Source organism: Archocentrus centrarchus, chromosome 2 (assembly GCF_007364275.1).
Source record: "Archocentrus centrarchus isolate MPI-CPG fArcCen1 chromosome 2, fArcCen1, whole genome shotgun sequence".
Taxonomy (NCBI): Eukaryota; Metazoa; Chordata; class Actinopteri; order Cichliformes; family Cichlidae; genus Archocentrus; species Archocentrus centrarchus.
In genome coordinates, this window is record NC_044347.1 from 29,621,764 (window position 1) to 29,636,252 (window position 14,489).

At 40.2% G+C, this 14,489-nt stretch overlaps 1 protein-coding gene across 1 annotated transcript in view; it reads right to left on the reverse strand.

Annotated features, from left to right (window-relative positions):
* Window positions 1-8,913: 8,913 nt before the first annotated feature.
* Window positions 8,914-14,489, reverse strand: part of prkx (protein kinase X-linked) — a 46,201-nt gene continuing 40,625 nt past the window's right edge. The window contains exons 7-8 of the mRNA XM_030751328.1: window positions 11,607-11,684; window positions 8,914-10,533 (exon numbers count right to left, since the gene is read on the reverse strand). Coding sequence (XP_030607188.1) covers window positions 10,408-10,533; window positions 11,607-11,684 — 204 coding nt within the window. The 3' untranslated portion in view covers window positions 8,914-10,407. The remainder of the gene's footprint in view (window positions 10,534-11,606; window positions 11,685-14,489) is intronic.

Below are 14,489 nucleotides of genomic sequence, written 5' to 3' on the forward strand. Positions count from 1 at the left end.
CTGTACAGTACCATTTAGCAGGAGTAAGGTGCAGCATGTGGTGTGCTGAGAAATGAACTGCAATATAATTCTATTTGAATGTCAAAAACAAAAACTCCTTTAACATCCACCCATACTAAGATTTTACTAAGAAAAAAGCCTGCAGACCTTTAAAAAAGTGTTACTCATGTTATTCAAGTGCTTCAGTAATTCAGAGATAAATTAAAAACAGTCCATTCTTGTTCAAAGTGCAGTCACATGCATATTTTATTTTTCACAACTGACTCTGCTCATCTGAAAATACAATAATAATGTACATGAGTGGAGGTATCAGTAGAAAGACAATATGACAGTTAAATGTGACCCAAATTAAAAAAAAGGTTTAGTCTGCACAAGTTGGCATTGTTTGCATAAAAAAGTGACAAAGCACAATTTAGTTTCATGTGTGATGATTTAAAACCATGTGTGCAGATATTTATTTAGTTACATTCAAACTCTAAAAGTTTGCAGGTTTGGTGGCAGTCTCGTCCCTGTCTGAAGCATCGGTCTGAATGAATATGAATGTTTTTCACTTTCACATTCCAGGTGAAAAGAAGAGGCAAAGAAGTTAGTGTAGGTTCTGGAGGCCATCTCTTAAAATACCTTTACCATACAAATCCTTTAGGAATGACCTCAGTAGACTGGATCGAGGTGGAGAGGATTGATGGATGATATGTGGTCTTCCTTTCTTGAATCTGAAGAAAAACACAGCAATGTTGGGTTCGGGAAGACAAAACAAATATTTATCTTACATTCAAGTAATTACAGAATAAAGCACTCAAAAAGCCGCGTCATGATAATACTGTACATTATCTAGTTTAAAAACACTGATGTAGACGTTAGGAATTTTTCTCTCCTCCTGACTGTGAGCATTGCCTCTCATCGAAGCCTTCTGGGAACCATCACCCAGCAGTCCCAGATCCTCTGCTGCTGCCACACAGACAGGAAATAAACAGTAATACAGGTATTCATGATTACTCATGATTATACCCCTCTGCCACAAGCACATTAAATCTGTGGTCAAAATCATCCCTATGGTACTTATTCAGGAATAAGGTCATTCCTTAAACATGCATCAGCAGACCAACACTGACCTCCTGGAGATGGAGAAGTTGAGAAAAACAAGTTGTGGGAAATTCACCACAGCAATGATTATTATTCATTTACTTGTTGCTGCATTCTGTCCAACATTTAGAGACTCCAATTTAAACTTTGCATGAATTAAACTATTAATTATTTAATCAATGCACAATGTGAGAAATCTGTAATTTTGGCCTATGATGCAGCCCAGTGTAAGTATTAAAGTAAGGAACAACTGCACTTCAGTACTTCATATCTCCATGCTCTCAGAACATTTAAGATACAGTACTGCGCTGTAATCACATTAGAACCTTCAGCCACTGTGACACAAAATGGCCAAGCATGGTTGGTTACACTGGTGTTGAGTTGCTTTTGAAGTACTGCTTTATTGACACCACACCTGAGGTTGTGTGTATGGAAGCAGATCACCAGCTGGCACATTTCTTGACCACAACACATCATTATAGTGTTTTTTAAAAGTCCACACCAGCTTGGTCCGCATCAGACTTGTTTCCAGTGGCTGTTGGACTCTGGCAGGGCAGCTTTTTATCACCCATTTTGTTGATAATTTTCATGAACAGAATTTCTTGGCATAGCCAAGTGGTGGAACGCTTCCATTTGGTGGCCTCAGAATCTCATGTCTGCTTTTAGTAGATGATGTGGTTCGGTTGGCTTCATCAGATGGTGGCCTCCAGCCTGCACAGGAGTGGTTTGCAGCCAAGTGTGAAGTGGCGGGTATGAGAATTAGCACCTCCAAGTCTGAGAACATGGTCCTCAGCCGGAAAACAGTGCAGTGCCCATCTGGGTCAGAGCAAGTTGCTGCCCCAAGCAGAGGAGTTTAAGTATATCAAGGTCTTGTTCACGTGAGGGAAGTGGGAAGAGCAAGACTGAGAGACAGATTCCCTGCCAGCACACATAGGTGGGCCCCATATGGGATAAGTAAGGGCAAACATTATGGGCCCCATAAGGTTTTGTCCACGGTTTCCATGGTGGCCCTACAGGTGTTTGCCCAGATAGATTTTAACCGGCCCTGAATATGTGTTCATTGGGACTCAGATGGTTGACTTACATGAGGCCCACCTATGTGTGCTGGCAGGGACTGGGGCTTCAACTGCAGTGATGTGGACGCTGCACCAGTCTGTCACGGTGAAGAGAGAGCCGAGCATAAAAGCTGTTGATTTACTGGTCGATATATGTCCCTACCCTCACCTATGGTCACGAGCTTTGGGTAGTGACTGAAAGAATGAGATTGTGGATACAAGCAGCAGAAATGAGCTTCCTTCAGTGTCTGGACTCTCCCTTAGAAACAAGGTGAGAAGTGCAGCCATTCAAGAGGGGCTCAGCGTAGAGTCGCTACTCTTCCAGATCAAAAGGAGCCAGTTGAGGTGGCATCTGTCTAGGATACTTCCTGGGAGCCTCTTGGGTGCTCAATTATTTGTGTTACTGAAGTGTATCTTCAGTAAACCTGGTTGCTGCTGTTTTCAGTAAACTGGATACCCTGTAGCATAATTTTTCAGCATGCTGGATTTTTAAAGTCAAACCAGGATGTCTTAATAAACCTAACCAAGCAGTAACAAATACTATAGCAGTAGCAAATATACATTGTTTTTTGTTTTTGGTAGTAGGAGTGAGAATCTGTTGTGTTGAACCCGTTTTCTCCTGTTAATCGTTTGGAGCGTGGGTCAGAGAAGGCAAACCCCAGCCAGACTGTTATTTGCTGCCTTGGCACCGCACACTGCTGAAGCCAATAAACTCCTGCTTGGCATCTTCAGACGTTTCCGTGTTGCTGGCCTTTTCTTGGGAGTGGCTGGAGTGGGGAATTTCACCTCATGTTATGTCTAGGTTACCCCTAGGCCAGGGATACAATACATCCTGGATCTTTTTCAGTTATTTGTTTGTTCACTTCAAACCTAACAAAAACCCACAGACACAGTTAACTAACAACTTGGAGCACTCACAGACGGTGTATTAGTTAGTCCTAATCATAAACAGGTGTCTCCCTGAGCAAAGGATTGTTGGATTACTCAGACTTTTGTGTATTCTGCTGAGGTCCTGATGGTGTAACCCGAGCTTGTTTTGGATAAATAAACTATCTTCCCTTCATGTTCTATCACAACAGCAGAATCACTGATTTATTTTTCTCCTGAAAGGACCTACATCAAATTTACTGTGAAATTCTGAACACGTCATTTCTTGGTGAGCATCCTGAGTTGTTTTATGACATCAGAACAGAAAGATGCCTTTGGAGCAACACAAGTTAAGAATAGTGTCTTTTTTACTGCTACAAGGTAAACTGTTCCATCTTCTTCTTATTGGTCTCATGTGTCTACTTTAATAAACAACTTTGTTTTATTAGAAATCAGAAATGTTGTGGGGCCCACCGATTCTTACAGCAGTACATCAGGTAAACTTCTAGACTTCTTTATAACTCATTATTAACATAGATTCTCTTTTCATCATTGTCAACCTAACCAACAGATTTATGGACTTTTGAGATTTCTGAGTCACTGTGCACTGACACGGTCACAAGCATAGCTTCCACTTAACAAATTAGATATGCTGCATTTGGTTTACAAGCCACCCAGATGACCTGTGACCTTATTGTGCCCTAAAGTGTTGCGGACTGTCTGTGTTGCTGTCTTCTGGTCATCACGTTGTGTTTCCTCAGGTTTCGATTATTTTTATGCTCGACCCTTCAGGTTGTTCTGAATGGTTCAGATATATATTTGATACTTGTAGTTCAAAATGAAATATTTCCACATGGCTTTTTTTTCCTCTTTTTTAAGTGGAGACACTTAAAATACAACCCAGTGCTGTATAAAATGCATCGTCACTGTTACTGTAATGACAATAACACATGGGCACAATAAATGCCCACACACTAAGATCATGTTACTATTTACTAAAATGTAACATGTTCAGATGAAAATACAGCAGCATTTTTAATTATGTCATTGTAATAATCCCAGATTTGGGATATCTTTGTATATTCAAAGCTTTGTTTTTGCAGTAATATACTCATTGAGGCCCAGGCTTTGGAACGAGGGCTGTTTTGGGGTACCAGCTGTTAAAGAGCACAGATGTAGCACCGAGAGCTCTCCACTCACTTCATTTTGCCTCACACATTTAGGCCGTTCTTCTTTAGTCTCTTAAAAGTCATCGGTTTGACATGCTTACTGAGAGATTTGTTAGCACAAAATTCATCTGAAGTCATTCCCTAATTTAGACACGGCAGTTTAGGGAGTTGGGGGTCAACCATTCAAAGCACAAGAGAGGAAAAGAAGAGAGTGCAGGCAGGGTGGAGACACGTGTCAGGGCCTATGTGCCACAGTGAAACAGAAGGTTTACAAGACAGCAGTGAGACCTGCTAGGATGTATGGCTTGGAGACGATAACACTAGCAGGAGGCTGGTGTTTTCACTACGAGTGACCAGAATGGAGAGAACTGGATGCTTCAGAGAAACAGATCAGATTCAGCGGTTTGGGGACAAAACTAGAGGCATGGACGTGTGAAGAGGAGAGATATACTGGACAGAGGATGCTGACTGAAGCACAGTCTGTCACCGTATGATTTAAACTTACAACACTTGATGCCAGAGTTTTATTTTCAAGTGTTCTATTAAAAACCTGTGGGTGTCAACACTTGTTTCACCCAGCAGCCTCTTTACTGTAGCATACCGCTGACGTCTCAATATCACAATCTTTATGATGAAAACAGCACGTTCTGCTGTTAAGGGACACTTCTGCTATCACTTATTAAAACAGACAGAATCTGGGATAAGCTTCCTCATTAACAAGTAGCACTGGTAGGAACCACCATAAAATACCCATGTTTTTATCCAGATTACTATGATTAAGAGAATTACATTTTTTTTGCAATGTAGTATAATATCAATAAAGTGTATTGAAAACAAGATATTTATTCCAATGTATGAAGTAAACCTCTTAAAAATAAGTTGATTGGAAATGTGCATTCAAAAACTGAAACACAATCATGATATAATAGTGTCAGTACGAGCCTGCAGTGGGCCATCAGACTGTAATCATCAAACTGTATTTCATATCAATAAATCATGTTCAGTCCCTCCTAACGATCTCTCCTTGTTGACCTGTGTATCAGATCCAGATGTAAATATGTGGAAATAAAAGCTTTTATTGATTTTTTGATGTCAAACCCAAATGTTTTCAGTCTACAGCAAAATTGAAGGGATCAGCCTCACTGTTGCAGTGCGTGTGGAAGGGTGTGTACATGGTGGTAGATTAAAATCATTTTGTCAGTTGAGTGGCTTTACTTTGGGTTTATTAACATCTGTGTCCAAACTGACTTCACGGCTGATGCAGGAAGTTCCTGTCACGGCCTTGGTAACGGAGGCTGCTTCCCAGGGATTTTTGCTGTATAGATATAATAAAGCATCTTGTGGGTTTCAAGATGAAAACAACACTTTAATATTTAGACACAAAAAGATCATAAAGTGTTAAATCTGCACCAGACAAACTGCATCTTAAACACAGTTTAACATTTCTAGAGTGGGCTATGCTTACCATGTGAAAGGACGGCAGGATGTTTGGGGCTCAAAAACACGTGTCACAGAGCTCGTTCACCTATAAGGCCAGGCTTTGGGAAACTCTGCGGGGGGCAAAGTCTGTGTCCCGCCATCACCCTCGGGTCTCTCTGCTGGCTGGACCCACAGGGCCGCCCCACTTTCACACTCTTGACAATTGCATGTCTTTTGTCCTGCATCTCTCCCCTCAGCCCAACCGGTCACAGCAGATGACCCCCCCCCCCCCCCCCTCCCTGAGCCTGGTTCTGATGGAGGTTTCTTCCTGTTAAAGGGAGTTTTTCCTTCCCACTGTCACCAAGTGCTGCTCATAGGGGGTCGCTTTGACTGTTGGGTTTTCTCTGTATTATTGTAGGGTCTTTACCTACAACACAAAGCACCTTGGGGTGACTGTAAATTGTGGGTCTGTTGCTTTGCTTGCAGTGTAAAGGTGAGAAGTTTACCTGTGCAGGAGACAGCAAGTCTGATAGCTTTTGGAAATGTCCTGAGAGCAGGCGGGTTCACGTGCAGTTCCCATTTACCATGGAAGGCTGATCACTTGGGTGAGCAGCCACCAGAGTTCATTTACATACCACAACACAAACAACAGTGCATCACTCACTGATAATTTGGCAAGTATCAAAATGAGTTGCTTCTTAAAGACGAGGTTTCGTATAGTTTATTGGATCTCCATTAGCTACTGGGGTTTACAAAAACAGTACAGTACAACAACTTAACAAAGAGACAAATAACACACAACACGTCCCCATACATCAGGCATATCAACCAAATAACACTCGCTCCAATTCTGTATGAAACTCTCCTCCTTTGTTTTGGTTTGAATGGCTGAACTGTGATTAGCCAGAAGGCAGGACGAGGGAACAGCAGCCTGCTGGTCCCATTACTCCCACTATCTAAACCAATCATACGTTTGCTACCAGGACGCAAACATTCTTTGTTTTCATCAGTCCAAGAAGTTCCATGGAAAAAACTCTTCCAGTTCATCAGTTGCAATAGAAAATTCACACAATAGGAGTGTAATGATAAAGAAAGATTAAAAGCTCATTGTTTTTGATCAATAAGAACATTAAAAAATCATATGTGAAAATATTCTCATGTACATCCTGTTCACTCGTGACCTTAGCACACTTTGACCATTAATATTTCATAACATAGTGCTACTTCTCAACTGCTATTAGTCATCCTATATTTACATGTTATACTTGCTCAGTAAACAAACAAACAACAACAAAACTCAGTTAAAAAGAGACTCAGTTAAACACACCAGCAGCATCATTTCTCTCCGTGGCTCTCACTCAATCCTCCTGGTTTGTCCACATTTACATTCATGGACTGAGATGTTTCAATTACCAATCTACGACATATGAACACCAATTAATATTTCTATAATGCCAGCTCAGCAGGGAGGGACTGCCTCCCTGCTGAGCTGGCAGAACTGTTAGTTTAATATCTGTCAGTGCATCACTTCTTGGGAGATGGTTTCTGAACAGAAACACTGCTCTGTATTGATGCTGGTATCTCCTGAACAGCAGCTGATGGGATCACTGTATTTACTCATGAACACCTGAACCCCAGAAAGTTTAAACATCAATGAAGGCTTCATTCCCTAAATGTCAGATTTCCATTTTGTAAATGTAAAAGCTTTGCTTGACTACACAGGCAGGCGGCCGACCTTCAGAGTGCTGAGTGACTGACGGATGCAGCGCAGATGAGTGGACAGAAAAGGAGCAGGCAGGACAAAACATGTTCCTCTGTTATCGCCTCCGCTTGTTTAGCAAGTTTAAGACATATACCTTAGATTAAGCTCCAGGATTAAAGGCATAAATGGAATTAATGTAAATTAAAGGGCATTGCTATGTACTGGGTAGCAAACAATGGATAACATAGAAAACATCTTTCCAAGACAAAGGTTGACATTTGAAAGCATATTGCTGGGTGACACACAATTTTTTTTTTTTTTTTTTTTTGGGGGGGGGGGGGGGGGGGGGGGGGGCAGCTTGAAATGCAGCAGAAAAAACATAATAATAAACTGAATATAGGGCAGTGTGACATTTACAGGCACCCCAAGGCCTCGATTTAGAAAACCTGCTTATTAAGAGGACACACAGAGCTCTGATGGCAATACACAGTAATATCTGCAGATGCCCATAAACTCCTTTGAAATGGTGTGTTTACATGTCCTTCTGTTATACTGCTTCGACTGAAAGGCGTCTTTGGAGTTTTCAACAGTCTGAGAAGTATCAAGAAAATATCAGCACAGAAATGTCAAGTACGAGCTTTGATCACATGATCGTAGCACAGGTCTGCACACACTACTTCAACATTAATAACAGACTAAGATCCAGACAGGTGACAGACAACTCGCATCCAAAACAGCTTCACTGATTCTTGAATTTTCTGGCACTTTTCTGGAGGGATGAACATTATTGTTTAGTGTTTTGCTGATGTTGGTTGTCTAACAAGTTGATGAGTTGAGATCTGGTGACTGGAAAAGTCAAAGAATATGATTCATATTTCTAATTTAGTGTTGCAAGGGGTCCGGAGTACATCACAACCAACAGAAGTGGAGTACCCCCGGAACAGGTGAACACCCCGTCACAGGGGAACCTGGGACTCAAACAGTGGATTTTTATCTGCACTGCAGTGAACCCAGCAAACGTAGGTGCTTTTACAGCAGAGGAAGAGCTGCTTTGGTTGTTGTATTTGGCTGAATAACATAAAAGTGCAGCAGTGTAACAAGAACAGCATGTCATCTATGATGCACCAAACACCTCACTGTTCTGGCTGCATAGCTCTGTGGAGACCCACACGGGTACGAGGTGGAACCTTATGTTGCTCTGAATATTTCTCCCTCCTTCATCAGGAGCTACATTTGGCCTTTAAGATGTGGTTAATAAAACTGATCCCTAAAAAAAGTATTAAAGAAAATGTCAGTGTATAACACATAAGCTCTAGAGCAGTGAAACCAAGTAAGAGGAAACATTTATTGTCATTTAGTTTATGGAGATTTTATGTGACTGCAGCTACACAGAAATAAAGTGATGAGGAAAACTTGGTGCAATGAGGATGTTGGGTGATGGTTTCCAGATTGTTATAAGAAACACAAAATAACTTCAGCGTTTCAGGTGTTTACTCCTATACAGTCAAGTAATGCATGATACAACACAATGAGGTGCTAATACAGAGGACTGCTGTTGGAGCCAAGTATGAAAAACAAATTCAGGTCAAAGGCAATGAGAGGCTCGCAGGTTTAAAAAGGTCCAATGAGTCTGTGTTCAGACCAAGATTTGCAGAACAAATGAAGAAAAAAAAATCATTCCACTGTATTTACAACATGGGAAACTGACACAAAGCTGCTTTAAAAATCAGTCATGCATTGTTGTTACATGAACCCTCTGTGTGATGTCATCCAGCAAGGCAGTGCAGTGGACAGCTGATAATAAAATACAACCCTTCTGTCATTTGCCTCAATCAGCACCATGGTCACAGAGGGGGCGCTGCCAAAGAGGCATCGAATGCTCAGCCTCTGAGGCTCTGAAGAGACACACAGATTCCTCCCACAGTCCAAAGACCTGCAGACCTGCAGCGGGGGCCGACTGTAGCATTGATGAATTTACTTTTGTCCATACAGTAAACTTCATAAGTGGAGCTGCAGAATGGACTGAAAGTAGGGAAACAGAACTGTGTTTAGTTTGAGGAGCTACAATGAAGTGTGAGGCCCAAAATACAAACAAGGTTCATTTTTGAAGTGTGATATTGTTGTGAAATCCTAAATGAGGACTTAAGCAACAGTTAGCAGAAATACTAATGAATACTGACTATACTGTCTGCACTGTCACTGTACTGTGATACGCTAAATATTGAGGCTCATACTCTACATCCTTGGCTTTGACGATGTGACAACAATAAAAATGATGAGTGAGGTGAATGGGCACAGGGTGTAGCATGAAAGCCTGTAGTTCCTCTGCAGAGCAGCTCTACAGTAATAAAGTCCTTCAGCTGTGAACAGACCGAATCCAGAGCTGCAACAGGAAGAGAAAAAAGCGAGCTAGATGGCGGCAGCTATAGCAGGAGATGTGACGGCCATTCGGCAGTCTGTTCCTCCAGCAGCACCTCACATGCTCCACGTCCCCGACACTTTGAGTAATACAGCAAGGATTTTAAGTGAACTTTGTGTAACTGCGAGACATCAAACGGTGATGTAAGGCACATTTTTACAAGTGCTACTTGTCACGCTTTTTCTACCCAAGTGTCTGACTACATAGAGAATAAGTCATTAATGACTACTGACCAGATGACCGTTAAAGCACCAGTCTAGAGTCACATTAAACATGAACATTTTAAAAAGAAAGAAACTATAAAACATGGCAATATAAAAAGACCTGATTTTTTCTGTTTCATACCCAGAAAGTAACAGTCTTTTGGTTTCAAATAAACCAGATATTTTTGCATATGAGCAGGCTCAGAGAATAAAAACAAAAATAAAATAAAATTAAAGTAGCAAATGTTTGACTTTAGTCAGATAAATAAAAAGATAAAACGCTAACCATTTCTGTAGTTTCATACAGATATGTCACAGCATCTGTCCTTTGTAAGGTGTCTTAAGGAAGATCATTATTACAGATAAGGTGAAAGTCCCACTTTGATAAATAAGTGTTTTCTCCAGGATAGTACCTGTAACAGATGTACAATGTGTGTTTTTCAGCTCGCCACATAAATCAATCAATCAATAAATAATCACAGCTGAGTGATCAGAAGTTCTTGAAGATCTCCAAGTCTTTCTGGGGCACTGGAGGGTCTTTTTTCCAGTCATCCTCTGGGTAAACATCAAAGTTGGAGGTGTCGCCCTCATGAGAAACTTTAGGAACTATGGGAGGCTGGAAACAGGAGCAGGTTGAGTATTCACATACAGCCAGTGCTATGTTCTCAGTTCATTCATGACCTTTTCACATCATAAATAACTGGACAGTCACACAATTCTCTGTAAAGCATTGCAACAGATATTAAATGAAGCAGTCAAGATACCACTACTGTGCAGACCTTCAATTCCATTTAAAGGCTCTAATATAAATGTTACATTAATACAATTTATATAGTCCCATTGTCACAGGCTCAAAAGTAATTTATTAAATGCATTTAATTTGAAGCATCCTCCCTTGGCATGCCCTCGGTTTTGCTTTCATGAAGATAAATGCATGTTCATGCATTTATCTTCACGCTGGGCTGAGGTCTGATGAAGAACTTTCATTCTTGTTCAAAGTACTTGCCGAGTACTGTAACAAGATGAATCTTGGTCTAGAACTGGGTCGCTTTTCCAGATGTTTTCTAGCCGAGTCGAACCTATTTTTTGGTTTCTGAGTGCTCCCAGTTAACTTGAAATCCTCTGTATTTACACAGCTGAAGGCACTTCTTGATTGGAGACCACATTCTTCTTGACTCAGCTAATGTTGTGAAGGGATTTTTCCTCCCTGCATGATCTACTGGGAATGCTGGTGTTGCTGAGCTCACCGGTGCATTTCCTCTGTTAAGCGTGAACCAGACTGCTGATTTGGCAACTCTGGAACTTTTTACTATGTCTCTGGTAATTGCATACAGACAGCTTTCAAAAACAGTTTGCCTTTAATTTGTCATGAAATAATTAGGAAACAGACCAGAAAAGTCCAGTTACTTTTGAGCCTTGAAAAATGGAAGCAAGCAAAAAATTGTCTGTAATTCCTAAATGGTTAAAAACTTTGTGATAACCTTTGAACGAAAGCTCAAAGTCTGCAATTCAATCGCATCATTATCACATCTTTTTTCATCCACTTGGGTTTAGTAGTGCAGAGCCAAAATTATGAAAGTTGTGTTACTGTCCATATACCAATGACCCAACTGTCATTGTTGAAAATGGATCTACATTTATTTACAAACTGATATTGATGTAGTTTAACAGAACAAGCATCAGGCCTACCTTGAGTTTCCTCAGAGGAACTGCATCCCAGTCAACCGTCTTGAACCATCGGTGCTTTTTCACGTCATCTGCTCCATTCTGAAACAGACAGCACCAGTGTAGACACACAGCACAGTGCTGTGAATAAGTATTTGCCCCCTTCATGATTTCTTAGTCTTAGTCTGAAATATCAGCCTAAACATTGTCTTGTCTGGTGGTCAGTTCTTGACTGTTGCTGCCTGTTATAGACCCACTTCTGCCACCACTGAGGCCTTATGGCATCATTAGTTCTCAACAGATCATCCTGCTAGGTGATTTTAATTGGGACTGCTTTACGTCAGTGTCTGATGATCTTAAAGCTTAACGTCTTTCTTTTAATCTTAATCATTGGCAGTCCCATTCACTTGTTATTAAATGTCTTGATAAATCATCTCATTGATTTTTTTCATCACCAATACTCTGTAATAGGTGTTTTTGTTAATGATTTGAGAGATCATTGTGTAGTGGGGAGTTAGGGGTAGTAAATTTCTCCGATCCAAACGAAGAATTATGTAACACTTTAGTGAACAGGCCTTCCTTAACGATTTCATTTTACCTGGAGTCATGTTTTATTGATTGCTGATGTTATTCTTGCTTGGACCTAGTTCCATGATAATTTTAATTATTTTATTGACAAAAAAGCTCCAATTTGGGAGTCAAGAATTGAGGGAAAACTTAGTCCCTGGTTCATCGCTGATTTAGTGAGTCTTTTACAATCTTCCACTATCTCAACTAATCATGCTCCCAGCAATCAAAGCTTCTCATTTTGGTACAGTGAAGTCTGAAAAGCTTTGAAGGGTCTCGATCCTAAAAAAATCCACAGGCCCTGACAACCTTCCCCCTTACTTTCTACACCAAGCAGCTGACTTCATAGCTGAACCGGTCTCTCATATTTTTAATCTGTCTCTTCAATCTAACGTATTTCCAAATGTGTGGAAGACAGCTTTTGGTCTCCCTATAAAAGGTGTGTCTTAAATAATTATCAGCCTTTTTCAAAGCTCTGCATTTTAGCCAAAGTCTTTGAAATACTTCTCAATGATCAACTTAAAGATTCTTTAAAATCAGCTAATATTTTATCAAATCAGTCTGGCTTCAGGAAATGGCACAGCAACAGCCATAACCAAAGTTGTAAATTATATTGTGGAATCCTTAGATGCCAAAGAATATTGTGCTGCCGTTTTCATTGACCTTTCAAAGGCGTTTAACACTGTAGACCACTTCATCATTTGTCAGAAGCTTTTAGAGTTTGGTCTGTCACAGCATACTGTCAACTGGTACTCAAAGTATTATTCTGATCATCAGCAGTGTGTACAGCACAGTGGTCTGTCATCAGATTATCTGACCATCACAAAGGTAAATGGTAAATGGACTAGTTCTTATATAGCGCTTTTCTACTCTGTTTTGAGCACTCATAGGGCTTAGGTGTGCCACAGGGCTCAATTTAGGACCAACTTTGTTTTAAATTTCTGTCAATAATGTGTCACTGATGCCTGTTTACATTTTTATGCTGATGACACTGGTTTATTGTCACACAAAGTCCGTAATATTGGTTCTTGAGTGTCTGCAGTTTGCATTTGACTTGATTCAGTCTGACTTGGTACAATACAAATTAATTTAAAATGCTAACAAAACCAAGGCCATGCACCCTCTTTAAAGACTATAAAAGGCACAACATTTGTAGAGGCTTATAAATACCTTGGGATTATACTGGATGACAAACACTCCTAAAGTCACATACTGATCATGTCTTAAAAAAATTGAAGTTTTTCTTCAGAAATCACTCGTTTCTCTACTGTTACAAGAAAATGTCTTATTGTAACAACCTCTCTCTCGGTGTTGGGATGTTATCTCTCTGAATACCTCTGCAATAAAATGATGGATGCTGTTTTTCTTGGAGCTCTACAGTTCAAAGAGCCTAAATCCCTCACTCATCACTGTACATTGTACTCCTTGGTAAATTGGCCATCATTATCATCCATAGACTTTCACACCGATCTAACTTCAACTACAAATCCATCCATGATTTGTTGCCATGACACTTATGGTCTGATATGTTATACGGACAGTACAGTCACAGCCTGCACTCCCAAGACTTTATTTCCTTCAGGGTCCCTTCGGTTTGGACAGAACTAGGCAAAAAGGTCTTTTCTTATATAGCGCCATCAACTAAGAATGAAGTACAGCAAGAACTGAAACTGTCCAGTTTGATCCTATTGGGAGTCATTAAACCTATGTTAAGGAGATTTTGGTAAATTATTCCTGCTTTTAGGCCCCGTTTGTTTTGTTTTTTTTGGTTAGTTATTTTTTACTAGGCTTTCTTTTTATGCTTTCTTGTTTTCAGACTTTGTCTTTACTGTTTTCCCTTTACATTTCTTTCATTGTTTTGTGTTTGTTTGTCTGCAAATGTATGATAAACAGGTCTGTCTTGAAATGAGACCATCTGTGTCAATGACAGTATAAACAAAGGTTAAATAAATAAATAAAAAGTTACACGAGGTCAAATACTGGTTAACTGACCAACTGTCAAGTGACCAGCTGCCCACTAGGTTCACAGTACACACGTGAGGTTAAGAAAGCTTTCAGTTTTTTCAGGTATGAAAGAGCTGAAACTTGCTAACAAAATAATCAATGCTGGAATAAGACTCATAACCAGGCCTCTCATTAACTGATAAAAATGTAATAGCCAATTTACTGTAATAGCCCATAGTACTGTCATGGCAATATGATTGTATATTTTTACACAAGAACATTTCACTTTGTTACTGCTGGGAAAATCTCCTGGGCATTACAAAATGTAAACACATCATATTCATCTCTTGAGTCTGATTTTTGAGTCTTTATAGAATTTGAATATGTCTTCAATCC